General features: G+C 41.3%; 2 protein-coding genes across 4 annotated transcripts in view; one reads left to right on the forward strand and one right to left on the reverse strand.

Moving 5' to 3' along the window:
• Positions 1-393: 393 nt before the first annotated feature.
• Positions 394-3,840, forward strand: SRP14 (signal recognition particle 14). Its single transcript, XM_032621790.1, has 5 exons — positions 394-490; positions 647-719; positions 1,247-1,359; positions 2,760-2,792; positions 3,289-3,840. Exons 1-5 carry the CDS (start codon positions 467-469, stop codon positions 3,376-3,378), a joined length of 333 nt encoding a protein of 110 aa, XP_032477681.1. The 5' UTR covers positions 394-466; the 3' UTR covers positions 3,379-3,840.
• A 520-nt stretch (positions 3,841-4,360) lies between these two features.
• Positions 4,361-24,512, reverse strand: part of EIF2AK4 (eukaryotic translation initiation factor 2 alpha kinase 4) — a 114,635-nt gene continuing 94,483 nt past the window's right edge. For all 3 annotated transcript variants that reach the window (XM_032621786.1, XM_032621787.1, XM_032621789.1), the window contains 11 exons: positions 23,964-24,098; positions 20,873-20,980; positions 20,156-20,284; positions 18,488-18,574; positions 12,483-12,595; positions 9,570-9,628; positions 8,560-8,657; positions 7,225-7,293; positions 6,772-6,816; positions 5,295-5,413; positions 4,361-4,610 (listed from right to left, as the gene is read on the reverse strand). In XM_032621786.1, coding sequence (XP_032477677.1) covers positions 4,553-4,610; positions 5,295-5,413; positions 6,772-6,816; positions 7,225-7,293; positions 8,560-8,657; positions 9,570-9,628; positions 12,483-12,595; positions 18,488-18,574; positions 20,156-20,284; positions 20,873-20,980; positions 23,964-24,098 — 1,020 coding nt within the window. In that variant the 3' untranslated portion in view covers positions 4,361-4,552. The remainder of the gene's footprint in view (positions 4,611-5,294; positions 5,414-6,771; positions 6,817-7,224; positions 7,294-8,559; positions 8,658-9,569; positions 9,629-12,482; positions 12,596-18,487; positions 18,575-20,155; positions 20,285-20,872; positions 20,981-23,963; positions 24,099-24,512) is intronic.

Consider the following 24,512-nt stretch of genomic DNA (forward strand, 5'->3'; position numbering starts at 1 on the left):
TAACGTTATCGAGCACGCTCTATGAGCCAGGCACTGTTGTAGTGTTTAATGTAAGTTCATTTGCTCTTCACAACCACACAGTGAAGTGGATACTATTATTATAGGTTGAGGAAATTGAAGCACGGAATAACAGTACAGCTGAATATACACAACTATAGGTTTCCATCAGATCCCTCCTGTGCTCTCTCAACTCTCTCCCACTGCTTGGGTTAGAGTATTTGCTTGTCTGTGAAATCAAGCACAGCCCAAGGGCCTCGGGGTCGTTGCCTTCCCGGGACTGGAGGGGGCGCCCCAGAGCGCAGGCGCGGGGCGGGGCGGGGCGGGGCGGGCGGGCAGAGGGCGGAAGCAGGGATTGGGTGGAAGAGAGCTGAAACCTAATAGCGGAAGTCCCGCCCAGCCGGGGCGAAACTTCCGGCTCCAACGGCTTGGGACTTAATGCTGACGGAGCAGAGCCAGCAGCGCCAGGATGGTGCTGCTGGAAAGTGAGCAGGTATAGCCAGAGCTGGCCGGCTGAGGGACCGATACTGTTTGGGGCTTAGCTCGGGACCTCTGTCTCCTTCTGCGGGAGGGACTGGGACTTGCCGAGGCGGGGGGCGGGGGGTGGGGGTTGGAGTTGCCTAACGGGGCCGGGCTTCTTGTGTTCCAGTTCCTGACGGAGCTGACCAGGCTCTTCCAGAAGTGCCGGTTGTCGGGCAGCGTGTTCATCACCCTGAAGAAGTGTAAGCAGCTGTGGATGCAGCAAGGCCGGAAGGGAGCTGGGAGGCCGAGCGATGCCCCGGCCCGGGTGCCCAGTGACTGGGAGCCACAGGCAGAGTCCGTCTGCCGCGCGTCCCCGCCTTCCCGTACCTTCCTCCATCTGGTACTGGCACATTTAGGGCTGAGGGGCCGGAGAGTATTGGGGATTGTGGCTGGTGCGGCCCCCAGCACTTAGCCACCTAAGTCAATTCCGGTTCCAGGGGGCCCCAAGCATGTCAGGTCTCGTATTTTTGTCAAGGATCCCAAACCGCGCCATGATTAGTGAGATTTAGTCTGCTTTGATATTACAGTGTTCCCATCGTGGAAGTGGCAGGTTAGGTTCCCAAAGTGTGGGCAAGGCGTCTGTAATAGCAGATAATGTGGTTAACAGAACTAGATCAGTGGAGGTGGATTAGGTATCCTCTTGGAATCGTTCTCCTACGTTTTAACTCTTCGTCTACCTGTTAACCACGTCTGTGGCTGTGTTCACCAGGATGTATTTTTCATGCAGATGATGGTCGAACTAAACCCATTCCAAGGAAGGGTTCTGTGGAGGGCTTTGAGCCCTCAGACAACAAGTGTCTGTTAAGAGCTACTGATGGGAAAAAGAAGATCAGCACTGTGGTGAGTTCAATTCCTAATGCTCCTAATTTTGGAGTTTAAAGACTTGAATTTAACTTGAGGGATATATCTGAACCAGTTTTTTTTTTTTTTTTAAGTTATTAAATAAAGCCTAGTGTGTAGCTCCCCAGCTGTTTTGGGATCAGGGTCTTCTTTTATTACCTTAGTAATAGAAAACCCAAAAGCAAAATTAAAACGAAGAAGGTAGAAGCCAAACACTTGTTAGAAATAAAAATTAACATATTTGTCCTTACTCAGAGTAGCACTGTTAAGGAGCAATTGGCATATTTGATTCCTTATTCCTTTACTGTGCTGGGCCTTCAGTGAACAGTTTCTTGGTATCAGATGCTTTTACTTTTTTTTTTTTTTTTTTTTTTTTGCGGTACGCGGGCCTCTCACTGTTGTGGCCTCTCCCGTTGCGGAGCACAGGCTCCGGATGCGCAGGCTCAGCGGCCATGGCTCACGGGCCTAGCCGCTCCGCGGCATGTGGGATCTTCCCGAACCGGGGCACGAACCCGTGTCCCCTGCATCGGCAGGCAGACTCTCAACCACTGTGCCACCAGGGAAGCCCGATGCTTTTACTTTTAAGCTGATTGTTCATTTATCTTTGTGGTTCATGTACCAAACATGTATTATATTAGGCTTTGTATTTGAGAGCATATGATTTAGTCAAGAGTTCCAGTATTATTCCCTTTCAAAGTGGAGGTTGAATATGGCAAAGCAAGAGACTGCTTGGATTCCAAACGAATACTTCTTTATTCTGCTAGGGCAGAACCAGACCTGCCCTCTAATCGCATCAGCATAGGATATTCATGATAATGTATGCCATAATTAGTTGATGTCTCCCATTACCAGTTATCTTGAGAAGACTTTTACAGTAAAGCAAGCTTATGTGGCTTTTAAAAATAAAGTTGGGTGTCATGAAATACGGAAAACTAAGGAGTCTTCAGAGGTAGAATTTCTTTTGTTGTGGTAGCTTGCGTTTTGCTTAAATGGGCCTGAATTAATGGTAGGTTTAAAACAAGATGGGGAGGGAGTAATTTAAAAGTATCTTGCACAAAAGATTAAGTCCTTTGACGTCTCTCAGAACCCTGAGAGAAAGTCAGTGCCATGTGTGTAAGAGATTTCAACAGAGGCAAGAGGCAAAGCTTCTTAAGGAGCCCACTTCTGCCTCTTTCCCACCTTGGTACAATTCTCAAAGTGCAGAGCTACTTTGCTTGTTCCTCAGGCAGAGGAAAGTGGAGTAGAAAAATGGCTTTTAGTGTATTATGACCCCTGCAATTGGGAAGAAATATTTTTAAAGATTAGGATGTTGTCTTCCCGAGGCTTTTGAGTTGTTATTGGGTGAGGCAGATGATTCCTATGTGGATAACAGGGGTGACCTTTTCCCCATTCTTTTCCAGGTGAGCTCCAAAGAAGTGAATAAGTTTCAGATGGTGAGTGTCTGGTGTTCTCTGTGTCTCGTTTCTCAGGGCAAGAGTCAGCATAATAATTAACAGTGGCTTAAGATTGCTATTTAGGTTCACTGCTCTCCTGTGATGTTTTACCAGTAGTTTACAAGTAAAAGCTGCCAGGCTGTGAATTCTACTTTCAACACTGATATTGTCTTTTTTAGCTAGATTTTGTCGTCTTAGGCTTCAGATATGCTCTTTGTATAGTATAGCTGAATAAGAAGTTGCCTGTGGTTTTCCATGTTTGCTTAAAAAAAAAGTAAAAAACATGCAACTCACTAGTGGGTGTTGTAGAAGCTGCTATAATGTGAGGGTGTTTTCCTTACACCATTTTCCTTAGGATACAAGTATCCCCGTGGTATTATATGCTTTATCAGATAGGCTTTCTGATTTTGGCTACCCTAAATCCATTATGGAAGCACAGCAGATGCTCCACCAATTTTCAACTCTTCCCACTAAGGTCATGCTCTGTGTCTTTTAGGCTTATTCAAACCTATTGAGAGCTAACATGGATGGGCTGAAGAAGAGGGACAAAAAGAGCAAGAGTAAGAAGAGCAAAGCGGCGCAGTGAAGGGCACCAGGTTTCCTGCTTTCACCAGTTAACCACTGAGTTGCTATTTTTCCTTTGGTTTTTACTTTTGGCCACAAAGCTGGGTTTCTGATTCCTCTACAGTAACTGTTTTCATGTGAGATTAGGGTCATTTTTGGATGGAAGAAGGGCTGCAGTGTTTACAGGGTAGTTACAAGAAGCCAGTTTATTTTATATCTGGCTAAGTGGTCTGTGTTGTATGGTTGTATGTTTCTGGATAATAGTTTACAGTCTCTGTAGCCGTCTGTGAAGAGCACTGTATCATTAAACCTGTATTTATCAGCACTGACCATCTTTTATTCCTTTTCCCATCCCATAAAAAGTTTCTGGCAATAGCTCCTCATTCTGGAATGACTGATTATGAATAGGCTTTAGGCCCTGTCTTATGAGTTACTGGAATTGAAACCTGACAGTTTTATAAAAAGTTGTGTTATTTCATGGGTATTTTTCCCAACTTGGCTGTATAATTTTTTTTTTTTTTTTTTTCTTCTTGCGGTACGCGGGCCTCTCACTGTTGTGGCCTCTCCCGTTGCGGAGCACAGGCTCCGGACGTGCAGGCTCAGCGGCCATGGCTCACGGGCCCAGCCGCTCCGCGGTATGTGGGATCTTCCCAGACCGGGGCACGAACCCGTGTCCCCTGCATCGGCAGGCGGACTCTCAACCACTGCGCCACCAGGGAAGCCCCTTGGCTATATAATTTTATCATCATAGTTCCTTTAGCAAATTTGAATGAGTTCTCATAGCCAAATGAGAGTTTGCTTAACCAAACTAAGGATAAGCCTATTACAAAATCATCAAGAATAAAGATTCCAAGTTAATGATGATATTTGATTTCTTTATGCCCTTTATTTTGGACATTTTCCTGTGCTCAGTATATAGGGCTGAGAAGAACAAGGCTGTTTTCTTGTGTTCTAGCTCCACAAAACCTTTAGTGCTAATAGATTTGCAATTAAAAAGCAACAGATATATGAAAACATTTATTATATTCAAAAGATAAATTTATAATATATTACACATGAAAAACCTACAAAGCTCAACTCTGTAGGACAGCTTCTTAGAACGTAAAGCTAATTTAAAACAAACAATGAATGTACAACATTTTATAGTATAAGCTCCTGTCTGTTTGAACAATGTAATGATCGTTCGTTCTTTAGGATTAAAATAAGATTCTGTAGTAGTCATCTCTGTAGCTATACAGGAACAGCACAGACACCCTGCAAAAGAAGGGAGAAGACAGGATCAGTATAATGGTAGAGAACAGAGTTGATAAATAATTTTTAGAACACTTTAACTGTAGGAGTTTTGTGTAATCAACAACAATATGGAAGGCCAGTCACTAAAAACATTACATAAGTTTTAGAGAAGCTGTGACTGGCAAGGGTCCACAGTATAAGGGTCTACACAAGGAGCCCACCATTCACCTCACAGGCTTTGTTGTTTCCTCTTAAGTGGATGATAACATGAACAACTGGCAAGGGGACATAAAACAAAGTAGTCACACTTGTTTTCGTTCATTTAAACGTTTCTAGGAGTTACCTGGGTGATTAAAAATTATAACTGGTGCAGAAAAAGCATTTGAAAAAACTCATACCCATTCGTAATTGTAAAAAAGTAAAACAGAAAAACACCCTTCAGAAAATGAGTAATTAAAATTATAACTGGGACAGCTGCTACCGGGACCACTGCGTTTTGTTATTGACAGGATCATGACTGATTCACAGTCCTGATTACCAGTTGCAGTTCTAATGTAGCAACTTATCAGCCATCTAACCTCAACATGACAATAAGGTATTTGTCACTTTAAAACCCCTCCTTGGGAAAAAGACCCCAAAAAACAAAAAAACCCTCTTTGAGTTTTAACCCATGTTGAAATCTGCAATGCCTAAGTAATAACTTACTTTTTTTCTACTTTGATGTTATAAATTTCATCACAGACTAATTTGAGGTATCTTTGCTTTGGCAGGCGTGACAGCAGCTGCTTCACAGTTGTGTTAAATGCCTGTTCATCAGCGTCCCACTAGGAAAAAAATAGATAAGACTTAACAACAGATACTAGGGTTTATTAAAACTGGTTTTTTCTGGGTCACTGATGAAACGTCAATGCCATTCCCCCCTTTAAGTGTACTGAAAAGATCAGTTAGAGGGAGAGAACTAATGGGGAGACTGCTAGGGTTCTTCCTTTGAAGCACTGAGTTTCTTTACAAGACCAGTTTACTAGATCCTGACTAACAGTGCTGCAGCCCCAGTGTGCTCACGTGACTTTATACCAGTTATTTCTGCCAACTGTTGACTTTCTGTGAAATGGAGATACCACCTCTGATATATACCCATTTGAGTGTCTCATAAAGCAGTAAATTCCCAGTATATGCTTATTTACCAGACAACAGAATACTAGTGGGGAGGGGAAACAGGGAAGGGGGGAGGGGAAACAGGGAAGGGGGAAGTCAGCTTATAAAAGAAGCTACAAGGATATACTGTACAGCACAGGGAATATAGCCAATATTTTATATAAATGGAGAATAACCTTTAAAAAAAAACAAACCAAAACGTAGTATGAGATGTTAGCTCTGGGGCAGAGTTCATTTTTCATCTAACTTAATCTGTGACTAAACACTCTGGATAGACAAAAGCATTCTTTGGTGTGACGTTGCAAAAATCACCTGTAGTTATTCTTAGAGTTGAACATTCTAACAGCAAAGCTAAGTATTTACATTTTTTTTAAAGTTCAATTAGGCTATTCGATAATAAGGCGAAAAGCATATGAAAAAGGACCTAAATTTAATTTTTACGAAAAGATCTTCCATGTAGTTCTAGTTCTGCAAATGAGCTTCCCTAGTTGGAACAAAGGTTTATAGAAGCGGCACAGTATAGTGGGTAAGAACATAGATTCCACTAGTCTGCCTAAGTTCATATCCTGGCTCTGCAACTTCCTAGTGAGGTGAATTTGAGTAAGATATCTAACCTGTCTGCCTCCCATTCTCCATAAAACGTACAATGATTCCATTTATCTGTAAAATGGGGATCTATAAGAAGGTAACACATGTATCCCTTGGGGTTGTTGTGATTAAATGAGTTAATATTTGTAAAGTGCTTAGAACAAGGCCTGCCACAGCCTGACACACAGTAAAAGCACTAGGTGTCTGTTAAAATCATCTCGGAAATTCAAAAGAAAGTCACTAGAAAAGTGTGATTCCCTCAAAATTTGATTTAGTAATACATATGTCACATAAAAGGAACAATGTTACCAAATTCCTGGAACTGCCAGAAAAATACCTAATATCACAAAGAAAATAATGCCATTTTCAACTTTCTTTTGGCAAATCAACAGCTTCGGGATTTTGAAGGCCATAATGCAGAAGAGTTCATCTTGCTTACCTCTAATGATAGAAACTGTAAGATTGTTTCTTTGGGTAGATCCACCTGTTGATACACAAAAATGTACATCATGTCAGGGAACCTAGGCAGCACATACTGACTTGTGCCTATGGTGTCACTTTGGATGGAGCAACGTGAATGGGATGCTCCCGTGCTTATTGAACTGGACAGTGATGCGATCTCAGCACTGGTGAAGTAATACTCCCAGGCCCCACACATCACACCCCACAGGTTTGACACCGCTATCTGCAGAGGCCCGAAACATTTAGAAAAATGATGATTTTCGTGTTCAGTCCCCTTCCCCCCAATCTTTCAGAGGAAGAAACTAGGAGAAACGGGCCTGCATCCCAACGCTGCTAACACTGAGCAAAAAAAAAAGCCCTGACCTCCGAGGAAACTACTTTGACAGTATGGACAAAAGCCATCCTCAAAAAGTTAAAGAAAGTGACTTACAGCCAAAATTTCAATTTCACTGCTTTTCTGATGCAAGTTAGCAAGGGAGGTCTGAAGTCGGGTTTGTACCTAAGAAGAAGAAAGCATGTTAGAATTCAGAACCTGTCAAACCAAGCCATCTTTCTTGCCATTTCATTTCTTATTCTAGGAAACAATCACAGGTGACAAACCCAAGCCTAGAAGGGATCCCAAATATTATATAAGGACTTGCTCTTAATCCACCTCAGTAAGATGAGTGTCTAGCCTATTATAATCTCAGGGGAAATGAGATTTTTATAGCCTATCTTGATCATTTGTTTACTAATCCACCTAGCTGCTTATTTCTTTATAATTTTGAAATGAACCTAATAAAAGCTCAGTACTGTAAAATAGTGCATGTGGAAGCGGGGAGATTTTAGTATTAAGCTAGGTTTAGAAAAAGGGGACAGTGACAGCAATGAGAACATGGAACTGAAATATGGTAGAAAGATATGAAAAACAAGTTTCTACCCAACATCCTGAGAAACAGCCAGGAAAGCTCACAAAATGAGGTAACTCGATCTTCTGTATTTCAATCTAATTACATTCCTAAATAATGACTGCTCTCCTCAAACCTTCTTCCCAAATGAGGCCAGTGTCCCACCTGTGCTCATTAGCCTTGTCCTGCACTTCCCTTCCCACTGTCCCTGCCATTTGGAACACTCTCATCTTCCCTCTCTGCCTATTTACATCCTTCAGGGATCACCTCCACGAAGCCCGTCTTGATCATCCGTGCAGACACTGATCTTTGTCTCTCCCCCATGTCTGTAGCACACTCTAACACTCATTCAGTGTACTTATTAATTCAGCATCCTATTACTGATCTCCTTCTATTTTCCAACTATATAATGCATATGCTTCGGAGGTTATACACTCTTCAAGGACTGGGGCCCCGTCACGTCTTTTCTATTTTACCTGGCACCGAGCACGGAATCAGGCAAAGAGCAGATATCAAAAACATGTATGCAGGGAGAAACCTGCCCCAAGGCTTGTGGTAGATCTCTTCTGCTTTGTTATTTACAACAAAACCAAACAAACCCCATCTGCTGTTAGAGCCGGATCAGAAAGTTTTTGTTTGGATCCAGTAATTCTGACAACAGCTGCATCTAGGTGCCCACAGTGTACACTGACGCCTCTTTGGAGGACAAATGGGGCAGAATCCTGGCACCAGAGATGCTCCGTGTTGATGGAATTTTCAGAAGTCACCAAGTTCAGGAAGTGGAAAGAAAAACATTTCCAGGAAACTGTTTCTTTTCCTCTCCTGTTCTCTTCCTCCTTTGTAGCTCACAGAAAGCCAAGGAAACTCTGACCACATACCTGAGTTTCATACCGCCTCCTAGCGCTGGCTGACAGCTTCTCTGGGGCTACCACGCTCACAATGGGAAAAACTGTTGCTCCATGGATTTCAAACAAACCTGAAACAGACAGTTTCAGCCGTTATGGCCTCATCTGGTCCCACTTTCTATAACACACCACAGAGATGGCGGAGACGATTAGAATCCACTCGGGAGTGATTCTATGGACTGGATCGTGTCTGAGCTTTGTGTTCTCTCTCTGCAACTGCCTGCACTTGACCAGGAGTCCAGAACCCCACCCAACCCCCAGCAGTTCTGACACTTCTGTCGCGATCACCAGCCTTCTTTCCTCAGGTGGGAGGTGACAAAGGCATAGAGAGGCAGTACGAGCCAAACCTCATGAACCTAAGAAAAAAACCAGACAGTATTTCCCAGACTCTAATACTTCTTTAAATTCCTCAGAGCATTTGAAATCTGATGGTGGCACAAAGTCCAACAGAAATGAACCCAGAAGACCCCATTCTGTTAAATGCCAAGTATGTCTTCTCGTGGACTTCAATGGGACATTTCTTTTTCAGTCAGGTTGACAGATGTGGTGAAACGAAAGGCGTAAGTATCACCACTGTTCCCTCTTGGCTTTCATGAAAACAAATGTATACAGTGTCTTTCTCCAAGGCATTTCAAAATGCTTTTCTTCAATCTTCCATATGGGGAAAATGTATCTACATTTGACCTATATAATAAACTGAATCAAAGGAAGATTAAACCACTTGTGAAAAGACAGAGATATATCAGGACCAAAAGAGTCACCAAACTCCTAGTGGTTTTATCATTTTCTAGAATGTGGGTTTCAAAGGGATAAATTCCATTTGGTATAACTAACTGTGTATTTGTTACTTTAAGAGTATATTTCTGAGGCAGTGAGTTAGCCACAGTCATAAGTATTTAGAGCAAACACACACACACACACACACACACACACACACACACACACAAGCATTATTATGTTTAGGTTACAATTAGTAATTATACCTGAAGCATTAGAAAATGACCCCTTCAGATTTTGTACTGCAAGATTATCGGAAGCTTCTCTAAAAACAAGCAAACAAAAACAGTTAAATAAACAGTCATTACGACAAAACAACACAGATAACTTACAGTGAGCTATACTTAGAGGGAGGCTTTTTTCTATTAAATATAAAAATATTTAATAAATATTGGTTATTAGTGGAGGAAAAACAAAAACAAAAAAATTTGCACTTAATTATGCTTTTGGTTAAGAGCAAATAAAAATGATCAAGGCTGTCACTTCAGATTAACATTCTAGAGACAACATTCTGATTTATTCAGCTGGGTGTGAAGTACTGGCTCAACATAAGAAGCTAATTTCAATGAAATATAATGGGTGTTCTTTCTGCTCCCCTCACAATACAAGGAAACATTAGCAATGCCCCGCCTTCATTATGGCAGCAACCTTGGTGATCACCCACAGGAGAACATTTAGTAAATGAGATTCTTTCAAAAGCTGTTGAATGGATGTTCTTTCAAAGACTGAATTAATTTATAGCCTTTGAGAGACATAATAGCACTCTATCTTGGGAAAACAGGGAAATAAACATTCACATGGAGGAAAGATTTTAAACCTTTCCCTGCTAAAACTAAATCCCATCTGGCCTGTTAAGCGTCTTAATGATGTTTGCCTGTACTAGTACTAATAGTCACTGTTAATTAGTTGACTTTTTTGTTTTTCCTTCTAAACCTCTGCCTTTGATTTGGATTCTTAATCCTAATACCTAGTGACTTCAAGAACATTATATTCTCTTAGAAAAAGCCTGATGGTGAATGTAGTCAAGCTAGGTACATACGGGCAGGGTCAGGGGCCGGGGACAGAGAAGCAAGCAGGAACATTTATTTTATATAAGCCAGGATTTCTCTGTCTTGGCACTATTGACATTTTGGGCCAGGTAACTGTTTGTTGGGGTGGGGGTGGGGGGCCAGTCCTCTGCACTACAGGATGTTTAACAGCATCCCTGGGCCCTGCTAGATACCAGCAGCACCTCCCGCTTAACAACCAAAAATGCTGTCTCCAAACATGGCCAAATGTCCCCTGAGGGGCAAAACTCCTGCTGGTTGAGAAAAAAAGTAGAGTACTGTATTTTCTGATTATGAGCATAAATACAGGAGTTACAAATATATAGAAAAGCTTAAGGGAAATTAAGATCCCTTGTAATCCCACTAACCAGAAATGACTATAATTTAAAAATTTGGTCCATCATTCCACACATTCTTCTATGTATGGGCTATATATTTTGGTTGAAACAAAAATGGGATCATATCATACATCTTATTTGTGGGCACCCTTCCTTGTAATAAACTCAGCTTTACCATAATAATGATTTTTAAGGGCTGCACAGTATTTCACTGTATTTACTGTAATTGGAACAGTCTTCTATAATATTGTGATATTATAAGTGAGATTCTCAAAGTGTGGCCCAGAGACCCCTGGAAGCCCCTGAGATCCTTTCGCAGGGTATCTGCAATGTCAAAACTATTTTCGCAATAATCCTAAAATGTTAACTATCCTTTTTATTCTTATCCTCTCATTAATGTGTGATGGACTTTTCCAGAGACTACAGGATGTGTGATATCACAACAGACTGAATGCAGAAACAGACAAGACAATATAGTTTCTTCTACTAAAGCATTAGAGATCACAAAAATGTACAACAATGCATTAACAATATCTGCAAAAATGTGAAACAATGCCATTCTTTCTTACTACATTTATTTTGTTTTGGAAACGTTATTTTTTAATTTTTAAATAAATTTATTTATTTTGTTTTATTTTTGGCTGTATTGGGTCTTTGCCGCCGCACGCAGGCTCCCTCCAGTTGCAGCGAGCGGGGTCCACTCCTCGTTGTGGTGTGCGGGCCCCTCACCGCAGTGGCCTCTCTCGTTGTGGAGCACAGGCTCCAGGCACGCGAACCCCAGCAGCTGCGGCACGCGGGCTCAGTAGTCGTGGCTCACGGGCTCTAGAGCACAGGCTCACTAGTCGTGGCGCACGGGCTCAGCTGCTCCGTGGCACGCGGGATCCTTCCGGACCAGGGATCGAACCTGTGTCCCCTGCCTTGGCAGGCGGACTCCCAACCACTGAGCCACCAGGGAAGCCCGGAAAATAGTTATTTTCCATTAAAAAATGTTATGTAGGTTTGCATGTAATGAGTTTGTTATTTAAAATAAGTATTTTTTAAATGTTTACATTTTAATTTCTAACATAGAAATTATTGATAGATATAATCCACATAAACAAAGCACTTTGGGGTCCTCAAATAATTTTTAAGGGTATAAAGGGGTTCTGAAACCAAAAAGTTTGAGAACTGCTATTATAAACAGTGCCTTGATAGACATCTTTGTACATATCCCTATGGAATAATTTTACTATAAATTCCTAAAGTGGAATGCTGGGTCAATTTTTTTTTTTTTTATGTTTTAGTTTTTAGGCTTTTAACTTTGTTAAATTCCTATCCAGAGAGTTGAACCAATTTGCATTCCTATGATGAGTATGTGAGATCTTTTCCTAGAATATTATAATCTCCCAGAATATTAGATCTTTCAAAACCACTGACAAAACATTACTGAAATTCACTGATTAACAGACCAAAGAAGATAATGGCAGATAGATTTTGGTTCCTTAGGCTTTTCAAAATGATAAAAATTTTTTTGACATGAAGGACAGACGTTGAAAGTCAGTTAAGACTAGTCTTACGTAGGGAGTCATATACTTAAACTGCTGAGTTACTCAGAAGCAACAGAATGGTTCAATATAAGTTAACCTGACTCATCTTTATTTCCCAAAAGGATCAAACTGACTTTTAAAATAAATGTATGGTTAATTCTAGATAGGCAGTTGCAGCTGGTTTTCTGGGCTTTTGTTTACTAAGTTACCTGATAGTCCTTTCATCACTGACTTTGGTCCTCAGTTTCTGCACAACATGGTCCACAAGATCAGACTCCAGCACACGTTTCTCTGTTTGCCTTTCCTTCTCAAAAGACTTAACCTTAAAAAGAATGAAACAGATCCATCATTTCTGAAGCCAACAGGCTGAAGAGTACTATAGTAAGTCTACTAAGTCAACAGTTTAGGTTGATGGCTCTTAACCAGGGGTGATTTTGCTCCCCACAGGACATCTGGCAATGATTAGAGACACCTGTGGTTGTGACCGCTGAGGGGGTCGCTGCTGGCATCTAGTGGGTAGATGCTAGGGATGCTGCTAAACATCCTACAAGACAGCAGCCCCACAAAGAAGTATCTAGCCCCAAATGTCAAAATGTGGCTGCTGAGAAACCCTGGTCTAGATCAGAATAGATTACAGATGACAGAATTTAAAAAAAAAAAAAAAAAAAAAGCCAAGACGAACCAGCTATTCCATTTGATTCTTTCACATATTTTCCCTCTTAAACATCTCGGGTCAGTCACCAAGGTTTCTACAACTCCTTGCTCCCTCCTTTCCAAACCCTAGTCCTGTCATCCCACTTTTACAGTGCCTATCTTTTCATCTTCACTCCCATGGCCAACACCCTGCCTTGGCTTGGGATAGCCTGATATTCTGCCCTCAGCTACTGCATCTCCAATTATCCCTCACTCCATTCCATGCTACATATCCCTGCAGATGAATTTTTCTCATATACACCCTGATGTCCCCTTCTGTCCAAAAACATACCCTGGCTCCCCGCTAACTGCTAAAACAAGTCCAAATTCCTTGGTTGGGCATTCTGGCTCTCCTTGATCTAGCTAGAACCATTCTCTCCTGCTGAAGTACCCTTCTCCACAATCCTGCTTCACCCCAGATGGACTAATCAGGGTAATACCAGAAGAGTTCTCTGCTGGCCTGCCTCTATCTTTGGGACAATTCTACTGAAAGAACTACATTACCATTGCTATTCCTTTGCTTAAAAGGCCTTTTTAGCACGTACCTATATCCTCCTGCCCATCCACGAGGATCCAGCATTAAATCCCACCTCCATTCTGAAGACTTCCCTGCTACCTCTGTAGTAACCTCTCAGGCTGATGCAACCTCAGAGAACTTTCTTGTTGGACTATCATGGCACTGAGCATTTTCGAGCTCACAATCATGCATGAATGTCTTCTGTTCCCTTGACAGCAGGATTACAGGAGCCTTGACAGCAGGACCTGTGGCTTAAATGTCCCTGCCTCCATCGTGGCCCTAAATTCAATCCCTCCTATACTGTGAATGCTTAATGCTGCACTTGCTAAGTGGGTGAATGAAGTGATGTCTTGCTCTTCAAATATGAAGAAGATGCTTTTGACCCACCACTAACAGAGGCAGAAGAGTCAAAAGAGCTGGATGGGCTGGAACAATGTACGAAAACGAACATCAAACAACGATAAATATGAAGTCCTGTCATCAAGCCTCATTGTAGAAGGCTGGTCAGACATGGTGAGGACTGTGAAAAGGCCAGTGGGTTTTAGTTGATGGTAAATTCAGGATGAGCCAAAAGAACTGCACGGTTGCTAAAGTTAGTTCACTTGTAGGCTGTATTAGGAGAAGTATGTTATCTAGATTGAGGGAGGTCACAGACCCTCCTCATTTAGTCAGAACATGCTTAGAGCACTCTGTAGAATTCTAGTATCACATTTAAGGACAGACATTGACAAAGTCAAGTGTGTCTAGAGGAGGTTAACTAGGAGGGTCAAGGATTTGGAAATCACATTATGAGGAATGGCTTAAGTGACTGGAATGTTTAAACCAGAAAAGAGGACACTTAAAGTGGCATGGCAGTGGTCTCCTAAAATTTATGTGATGGTAGTGAGAGAAGGAGGAAGAATTAGACTTGTTATTTTGCCCATTCTGGAGGGCAGAACTAGGACCAGTGAATGTAAATTTGGGGAAGCAGATTCTGATTCAAGTTTTTAAAATTTGCTAATCATTATAGCAGTGGCTTACGATGCTGGAATTATCCAGCAGAGGCTAGACGATCATCTTTTGGTAATATTACAGGAACAATCACTGCTCTGGAAGGGGCTTGATCGGTAGGACTTAGGGTCATTTATGATTATGTGACTAACGGGCAGACTAGCAGTGGGGACTTACAAATCTTCCCATGAAGAAGTAACTACTATAACAACTGCCTTTCTACCTTAAACAACTAGAAAACCAGACAAAATATATAAACAATGTTTTCCAGACACTGGACAACAACCAGTGGAGGACTGTTATCCCGAGAGGAGGGAAACAAACAAAGTGAGTCTACAAGTGTCCCAGATTACCGTGTTGAGGAAGTCTGCAGATGGCAGGGCAGGGAGGAGGAAGCTCAACAGAGGCCAGGAGTCTTGCCGAGCTGGGGAGACTGCAGTTTAGGGAGGCCACGATGGCTAGAAACTGTGGGGCAGAGGATTGAAGAGGAGAGAGCTACACACAGAGAAAGAAAGATTTCTGAAGCTCCGCAGAGAAGTCCACTCACATCTTTGAAACAGAAGTGATCTGTGCATGGGTGAGAGGGAACTATCCAAGGCTGGGGAAACAACCAGCAGACGTGAGTAGGCATAATAATTTCTGAGATCCACAGGGCCAGGAATAGTTCATGTTCTTACCAGAGGAGAGAGACCTCATGACACATGGGGCCTCAGGCAGAATCCTCCAAAGGGCACTGCCTTTGGAGTGGGGCTAAATTAGACCTAGACTAAAGGCTGCCCGGGCCCTGCCCTAACAAAACTTAAAGTCAAGCCTAGAAAGGGTCAAACAGAATCCAAGGATCTTAACTACATCCCAGAACAGAGTGCAGTAGTATTTACAGGAACATAAGAAAACCCAGCACCAAAAAATGTAAAATTCATAATGTCCAACAACCAACCAAAAATTACTGGGCATACAAAGTAGAAGGAAAATACAACTCATAACCGGGAGAAACATCAATAGACAGAAACAGACCAGAAATGTCAAGATGATGGAATTAAAAATGACTATTATAAATCTTATAAAGAATATAAAGGAAACAAGAACCATGATGAGGAGAGAAATGGAAGACATTAAAAAAAAAAAAAGACACAAATGTAACTTGTACAGCTGAAAAAACTACAATATCTGAAACAAGAAATGCACTGTATGGGATTAATAGCAGATAAGATATTGCAGAAAACATGTGAATGATCCAGAATAAAGCATAGAGAGCGAGAAAAAACAAACAAAACCCACCAAAAACAGAGCCTCAATGAGGTGTGGGGCAAGAGCAAATGATTAACATACTGTAATCAGAGTCCCAGAAGGAAAAGGGACAGAACAATATTTCAAGAAATAATGTCTGAAAAGTTTCCAAATTTGATGAAAACTATAAATCTACAGTTCTAATACCAAGTATTAGAACATAAAGAGTATCACACTGAGGCACGTCATATTCAAATTGCAGTAAACCAGTGACAAAAGAAAATCTTAAAAAGGTGCCAGAAAATAAAAAGAAACATCATATACAGAGGATCAAAGCAGACTTTTAAACAGAAACTATCAGGTCAGAAAACAATAAAACCTGTGTTCAAAGTGCAAAAAGAAAAAAATGTAAATTGTGAATTCTATACACAGAAATATTACCTCTCAAAAATGAAGGTAAAATGAAGACTTTCTCAGAACAGTAACAGTGGAGAGAATTCATTACCATCACTAGTCAGAAATATTAGGAAATTCTTCAGGCATAAAGAAAATGAAATCAGAATGATATCTGGCTGAACACAAAGGAATAAACAGTTCTAGAAATGGTAAATATAAAGGATATTCCTCCGTTATTTTAAAACCTCTTTAAAAGATAACTGACTAATTAAAAGCAAAATACTTACAATGTACTATGAAGTTAATAACATATGTAGAGAAATATTGGCAACAATAGCACAAAGGATGAGAGAGGGGAAATGGAAATATTGTTTTAAGGTTCTTACAACAATATATGAAGGCATATAATATTTTTGAAGGTAGAATGTAATATGTTAAAGACGTATACTATAAACCCTAGAGAAGTTTCTAAAAAAAATCCCACCAAAAATAAGAGTTATAGTTAGTAAACCAATAGTAGAGATAAAATGGAATAAACGCTATTCAATCTAAAAAGAAGGCATGAAAAGAAAAAAATGGAAAAAAAGAACAGTTGGAACAAACAGAAAACAAATAGTAAAACGGTAGATTTAAACCCAACCATTTCAATTATTGCACCTCATATTAATGGTGTAACCACTTCAATTAAAAGGCAGGGATTGTCAGAGTGGATACAAAGCAAACTTCAGTTAGTGACAGTCTCTAAATCCAAATTTAGCAGATTGAAGAAAAAAAAAAGAATGGAAATCTATAAAATAGGAAACGAATGAACAAAAAATAGAGAAAAATGAATGACATCAAAAGGTACTTTTCTGAAAAGACAAAATTGATAAATCTCTAGCCAGAGTGATCAGGGGAAGACATGAATTACCAATATCAGGAATGAAAGAGGGGATATCACTATAGATCCTACAGATAGTGAAAGGGAATATCTGAAAACTTAGGTGAAATGGAAGCATTCTGAGAAAGATACAAACTACCAAAACTCATTTAAGGAGAAAGAGGCAATCTGATAGCTCTTTATCTAGGCCCCTGTGGTTTTACCAAATATTTGAGGAACTCTACCAAATATTTGAGGATGAAATAATACCGATTCTACACAAAGTTATCCAGAGAACAGAAGATCCTACTAATTTATGAATCCAACATCACTCTGCTATAAAAACCAGACAAAGATGTTATTGGAGAAAAACAAGGGGAAAATATGTTGATTTTTTTTCCTTTAAAAATAGAAATAAAGGTTATGAGGTGATATATTTATGAACATTTTAATGTATTTATTTATTTTTGGTTGGGTATTTTTTTTAACAGCTTTATTGGAGTATAATTGCTTTACAATGATGTGTTAGTTTCTGCTGTACAACAAAGTGAATCAGCTATATGTATACATATATCCCCATATCCCCTCCCTTTTGCATCTCCCTCCCACCCTCCCTATCCCACCCCTCTAGGTGGTCACAAAGCACTGAGCTGACCTCCCTGTGCGATGCGGCTGCTTCCCACTAGCTTTCTGTTTTACATTTGATAGTGTATATATGTCAATGCTACTCTCTCATTTGGTCCCAGCTTACCCTTCCCCCTCCCTGTGTCCTCAGGTCCATTCTCTACGTCTGCGTCTTTATTCCTGTCCTGCCCCTAGATTTGTCAGAGCCTCTTTTTTTTTTTAGATTCCATATATATGTGTTAGCACACGGTATTTGTTTTTTTCTTTCTGACTTACTTTCCTCTGTATGACAGATTCTAGGTCCATCCACCTCACTACAAATAACTCAATTTCGTTTCTTTTTATGGCTGAGTAATATTCCATTGTATATATGTGCCACATCTTCTTTATCCATTCATCTGTCAATGGACACTTAGGTTGTTTCCATGTCCTGGCTATTGTAAATAGTGCTATAATGAACATTGGGGTACGTGACTCTTTTTGAATTATGGTTTTCTCAGGGTATATGCCCAGCAGTGGGATGAGCATTTTTAGTTAAATGCAACATAGTAGAATTGGTTAGGAAGTAGCCAGAGGATATGCCAACCAGCAGGTATCAGCTATAGTTATTATTTTCTTAGATGGTCAAAGGGAACAAGGGGAAAAAAGTAGGGAAAAAAACTAGCCATAGTGTTTTAATTCTTACATTTTTTTGAGTTCAAAGAAAAGTGTTTAGATTCAGATTCTCTCTTCCTTATTTTATACACTTTCTCCAAAAACAGGCCTAGCGATTCAAAAGGAGAATGAAATAATGTATTTCTACCCCACAACCAAGGGCAGGACCTCAGTGGGAAGGTTGGGTGCTCCACGGTTAATACTGTTCGGGAAATCTGACTGTTGAATTGTGAAAGATTTCCTCTGGTCTTTACCTTGACATGGTTTCCTTCTTTATCAGAGACAAGGGCCACATAGTTGATTTCATGATGTCTGCAGTACTCTTGTAATTCCTCTTGGGACTGAAACAAATAAACACAGAGCAGCTGGAACAGCTTCAAGTAATTAACGAGAATGAAAACACTGTGTTCAGTGGATTCTGGAAGTGAATAACTAAACATGCTGATTTCAGGGTTTATATAAATATTTAAATATTAAGCAAGAAGAGTACAGAATTCAAAGGAGGAATAAGACTTCCTTTGCTTTCCTTGCTTTCACTATTGTTCTAAGGGGCCATGCCATTCAGTGTGGTCAGGACACAGTAAGAGGTTTTCAGAAGCTTCACATCTTGATAGAAGGTGCCAAAAATTACACACACACACACACACACACACACACACACACACACACGCAGAGTGAAAAGGCCTTTGGGGAAAGCAAAGGCAACAAAAGAAATAGTAGAAGGTGAAAAGCAGAACTGAAGCATAAAGCAAAGAAGCATCAGAGCAGAGAAGCCTGCGGGGGAGGCCCCTGTGCGGGGCTGAAGTTACGTTACTGAGCTTATAATTTTACTTTAGGACAGAACACTTCTCTAACAAGTTACGAAACAAGTAAACAAGTGGCACAGGACACTGTTCTGTCAAATGGCTATAATTTATTGCTCAGCATACTTCTGACATCAATTTTTACGTAACACACATAAAAATGGACAGCAGCAGCTCTTGGCAGGTAATGGGGAAGAAGCAGGTGGGAGGGTGGGGTTCTGTTTCCCCGGGCATCTCTTCACTCTCTGGGGCACCACGAGTGTGGCTGAACGTGTGTACAACTCGGAGGACCACCTGGAAGTGCAGCCCCTTCTGTGATCTGCTTGTACAGAAGTTAGTCATCTAAAGGCCCCCCTTTCTAAAGGGTAGGCAGGTGCTCAGTGGTGCCATTTTCCTCACTCTGGGTGTGGAACCCAGAGCAAGTATTAGGCCTGCTGTGGGAGGTCTGAAGATATAAAGCTACAAACACACTAAATACAGAATGCCTTTGGGAAGTGTGCTAGGCTGGATAATGGCCCCATAAAGATGTCCCCATCCTAATCCCTGGGAACCTGTGACTATGTTACCTTATATGGTAAAAGGGACTTTGCAGATTGAATAAAGTTAAAGATCTTGAGATGGGGAGATTATCCTGGGTTATCTGGATGGGCCCAGTATAATCACAAGGGTCCTGGTAAAAGGGAGACAGGAGGCTCAGTTAGAGATGGAAGGACAGAAGCATAGCATAGAGAGGAAAGAAGATGCTACCCTGCTGAGTTTGAAGATGGAGGAAGGGGCCATAAGCAGGAATGCAGGAGGCTTCTAGGAGCTGGAAAAGGCAAGGAAGTGGATTCTGCTCCTAAAGCCTTCAGGAGGAACCAGCCTTATCAGACCCCTTGATTTTAACCCAGTGAAACTGATTTCAGCCTTCTGAATTCCAGAAATGTAAGATAATAAATAAGTGTTGTTTTAGACCACTAAGTTTATGGTAATTTGTTACGGCAACAATCAGAAACTCATAGAGGAAGCAACTGAAACCACAGAGATGAAGAGTTTGGCAGAGACTAAAGCCGTAGAGGATGATTTGCTATTGAAGCCACGACTCTGCACTCCACTCACAGGTGCTTTTTGTCTCATTACCTGTGACCAGTCATACATGACTTCTGCTGTGATTCCCGCTGACCAGAGTTTCTGGGTTAGGTTGATGGCCCTGGACATGGACATCTGGCCAACACTTACAACGAGGAGGTCACAAGAGCTTACTGTAACCTGTATCAGAAACAGAGTGATTACATTTAGAGGAGGGAGACTGTGGGCATATATGTGAGGCCAAGGGGGCAGCGCTCATGTGAAAACAGGCATCTTAAAATTGTGTATAGCGACATAAATGCAAAAGTCTTCGCTTCAAATGACATGGATAAAAAAAAAGACACAGTCAAAAAACTTTTATATTAGTCTTTTAAGATAGGGTAGTTGAAATTATTTCTAAGTCATCAGAAAGATATTCTTTTTCTCTGGGAAAACTAATCTTGCCTGAAACATAGGGAAAAAACCATTTCTAGCTTTGTAGAGTACAGCAGCATTTATGAACAAAGGGCTTTGATATGAGTCTGCTAACAAGTGTAATATCTCACATTTACATAGCATATTACAGAGGAGCAGAGTAAGGCTAGTGGACTAAGGTCCCCCAGCTAAAAGCAGAGGCTAAGTACTCACACCAAGACTTAGGCTTGTCTCTCACAGCAAAGGTAATCTCCCAAAACCTCAGTCTATAGCTACCACATTTGAGGCTCCATGTGTATGACTACAAAATGAAAGGCATCTCAAAGCACACTGGGAAGCAAAGCTGGAACTTACAGGTTCTTCCATGTTGAGGACAGCAGCAGTTATCTTGTCTATGGCTATGCTGACCCCAATGGCAGTAGGAACTGGCCCCAGAGCCTGTGGTCCTCTAAACAGGGGAATCTGTGGAGAGAGACACACAGCTCTGGTTATGAAATGGAGACGAAAGTGTGATTATAGGAAAAGCAATGATTTGCACTCTAACAGCAACTTATCAAAGGGTTCAACAAAATAAAGTGTGTGTGTGTGTGTGTGTGTGTGTGTGTGTGTAGCAAGAGAGGAGAGCAAGCACACATGTCACTTCGTGAATGTTGATGAATGTTGCATCTAGCTCTGCACTGTTCAATCTGGCAGCCACTAACCACATGGGGCTTGAGCATTTGAAATGTCTAATCCGAATTCACATGTGCTGTATATGTAAAACACACTGGTTGCAAAGACTCAGAATGGAAAAGAATGTAAATTAGCTCCTTAATAATTTTTAAGTGTTTGATTATACATTGAAATAGTATTCTGGGTATACTGGGTTAAATAAATGCTAATTATAAAGATGTAGAAAAAAATGTAAAATAACTCCTTAATAATTAAAAAAATTTTGATTACATGCTTACATATTATTTTGGATATACTGGGTTAAATAAAATATATTATTACAAGTAATTCCACCTTTTTCTTTTTACTTACTTTATGTTACTAGACAATTTAAAGTTGCATACATAGGTTCTAGACCAAGATGGGTAGGTACATTTCTCCCTATTCCTCCTGCTAAGCTAAAGCCCCTGGACATTACATATAAAACAAACAAAAGACAACTCTGAAAGTGGAGAGAAGATGGCAGGCTGACCAGGGACCACGGGATCTGAGGAACGACATGTGAGTTCCCTGGGTTTGGTTTTTGCCTCAGATACTCTGGACTGGGTGCTGGAGAAACTGTCAACCCAGCAATGCCAAGGAGAACAAACAAGAAAGCCCCAAGGCAAAGCTGCTGTCTCTGGTCAAAAGACCAAGAAAGGGGCAACCCAGCAAGACAGAAAACTTTTAGACAAGATCTGCCCTGCTCCAGTCAAATATCACAGAAAAAGCACAGACACTCCCACTCACAAAGGCTGAGTGCGGGCCAACACATTCACCCTTTCCCAGATGTAAGGAGGCCCCCGCCAAGTCCCAGCAGGGCGGCGTCTGAGAAAACTAAATGGGGAGCCAGGGCTTTCGTATCCCCCTGGGAGTAATGCTTCCCCCAGCGGTGTCAGTGGAGACCAGGACCCCTAGGATCCCCGACTTCCACCCACACCCAAGCAGTAACCAGGCCCTCCTCCCCTCTGGGGCAGTGCCGGAGGAGGCTGAGTGGGAAGCTGGAACCTTCACCACTATCCAGCGGTAACAAGGCCACCTGCCAGCTCCCCCACGCCCCCACCCCTCCACTATACTCTCAGTGGAGGTGTGTGTGAAGCGGTAACAAGGCACCCGTCCCACGCTCCGGATGTAGAGGGAGGCCAAGTGAGAAACATGGATCTTCACCCCCAACCGACAGCAGCAAAATGCCACTCCCTCCCCTGCCCCGCCCCCCCCCCCGGTACAGTATCAGAGGAGGCCTCCTAAACCAGAAGATCTAGGGAAGTTCCACAATCTCATAACGTTAAGACTCAAAATGTCCAGAATACAACTGAAAATCACGTATCATAACAGGAACCAGGATCTCAAAGTGAATGAGAAAATCAACAGGCACTAACAAGATGACATAGATGTTGGAATTATCTGGCAAGGATTTTAAAGCAACCAGCATAAAAATGCTACAACAAGCATTATAAATAGGCTTGAAACAAATAAAAACAATGGAAAGTCTCAGCAAAGAAGCAGAAGACAAAAAATTCACTGGATTGGCCCAATAGCATAAACAGAGATAACTGGAAACAGAGAAATTGAAGATAAAAATCAATCTAAACAACAGAGAAAACAGACTGTAAAGCAGAATGTCCCAGAACCACAGGAGCATAACATTTGTGTCATCAGTGTCCTAGAAGGAGGGAAAAAAGAAGGTAAAGCTGAAAACACTGTAGAAGAAATAATGCCTGAAACACTCCTCCTCTGATACTATGCTGGATAGTGGTGAAGGCTCCAGCTTTCCACTCAGCTTCCTCTGGCACCGCCCCAGCAGGGAGGGGGGACCTTGTTACTGCTTGGGTATGGGTGGAAGTCGGGGATCCTGGCCTCCACTGACTCTGCTGGTGGGGGCGTGGGGGGCACTGCCCCCAGGCAGATATGAAAATCCTGGCTCCCCATTTAGCCTTCTCTGATACCTGCTGGGGCTTGGTGGGGGACCCACATTAGCAAAAGACAAACCTATAGATTCAAGAAGCTGAGAAAATCCATAACAAGACAAATCCAAAGAAAGTCATGCCAAGATACATCATAATTAAACTTCAAACTAAAGACAGACCAAAAAAAAAAAAATCCTAAAAGCATCGAGTGAGAATCACCTTTTCTATACGGGAAAAATAATTCAAATAACAGCAGATTTCTCATCAGAACCCCCAAATTTTGGGTAAATACAGCAGACTTTCTTGAGTTCCACAGAGTTTGACACTGGAAGCAAAAAGCGCAACACTGTCTGATGTGGACCTTAAAGTATGCTGAGGAAATATTTAAGACAATTATAAATGGGGGATGGGGTAAGGGACACAGAGGGAGGTAAGGTTCTATATTCCATTTGTACTGTATCTCAGTTGTGGTGGTAGTTATGGGAATCTATACATGTGATAAAAATGGCACAGAATTAGACACATACAGTGTATGGGGGTCCACTTCCTGGGTTTGGTATTTTATTATAGTTATGCCAGCTTTTTGGAAGCAACTGGGTAAAATATATACAAGACCTCTCTGTACTATCTTTGCAACATCCTGTAAACCTATAGTTATTTAAATGAAAGTTGAAAACATTACAAATGTAGTTCACAAGACACTTCTACTCCTAGGTGAAATATGTATAGGTGTTCAACTATACCAGTGGTTCAATTTTTCTGTAGTTTTGAAAAATTTCAAAATAACGAGTCGAGGAAGAAATGAAATCAAGTCAGAACAAATCAACAAACACAGGGCAAGCCCTCACCAGCAGGTCATATCTGCCACCAGCTGCAAGGATTTCAGATATAGCCCTTTGCCTCCGTCTGATGAACGCCACAAACTGGAAGATGATTCCGCTGTGCTGTTGCACTTTGTAAACCAAGCCCAAATTGATCAAGACCTGCCAAGGGAAATGCCATACAAACGTGTCAAGGGCTCGAGATTTAGAACGTGCAATGCTGAAGACACCGTTTTCCTTCATCAGCATCAGAACAATCTATTTAGTATAAACAAAATATTCAGTGAGATCTGGCACGCGGTCTGTTTAAACTACAGCCTGCCAAGTAAGAGAAGCTCTGTTCTCTTCAAGAATAACCACTTTTCTGAGGCTGACATAATAAGGATTGCTGCACAATAGGAATTGTGATGCTTGCAAAGAAATTCTGATTTAAGCCAAAATTGTTACTAGATATCAAATGTTCCAAAATGTAGAAAGCAGCGTTCTTCTGGAAAAATAAAACTTACTAGCAATTACAAAATAAAACCCATTTCCTCCTTGTGCTATTATTAATGCTACAAATCTGTGCTGCCAGAA

The sequence above is a fragment of the Phocoena sinus genome, chromosome 2, assembly GCF_008692025.1.
Source record: "Phocoena sinus isolate mPhoSin1 chromosome 2, mPhoSin1.pri, whole genome shotgun sequence".
In the NCBI taxonomy this organism is placed as follows: domain Eukaryota; kingdom Metazoa; phylum Chordata; class Mammalia; order Artiodactyla; family Phocoenidae; genus Phocoena; species Phocoena sinus.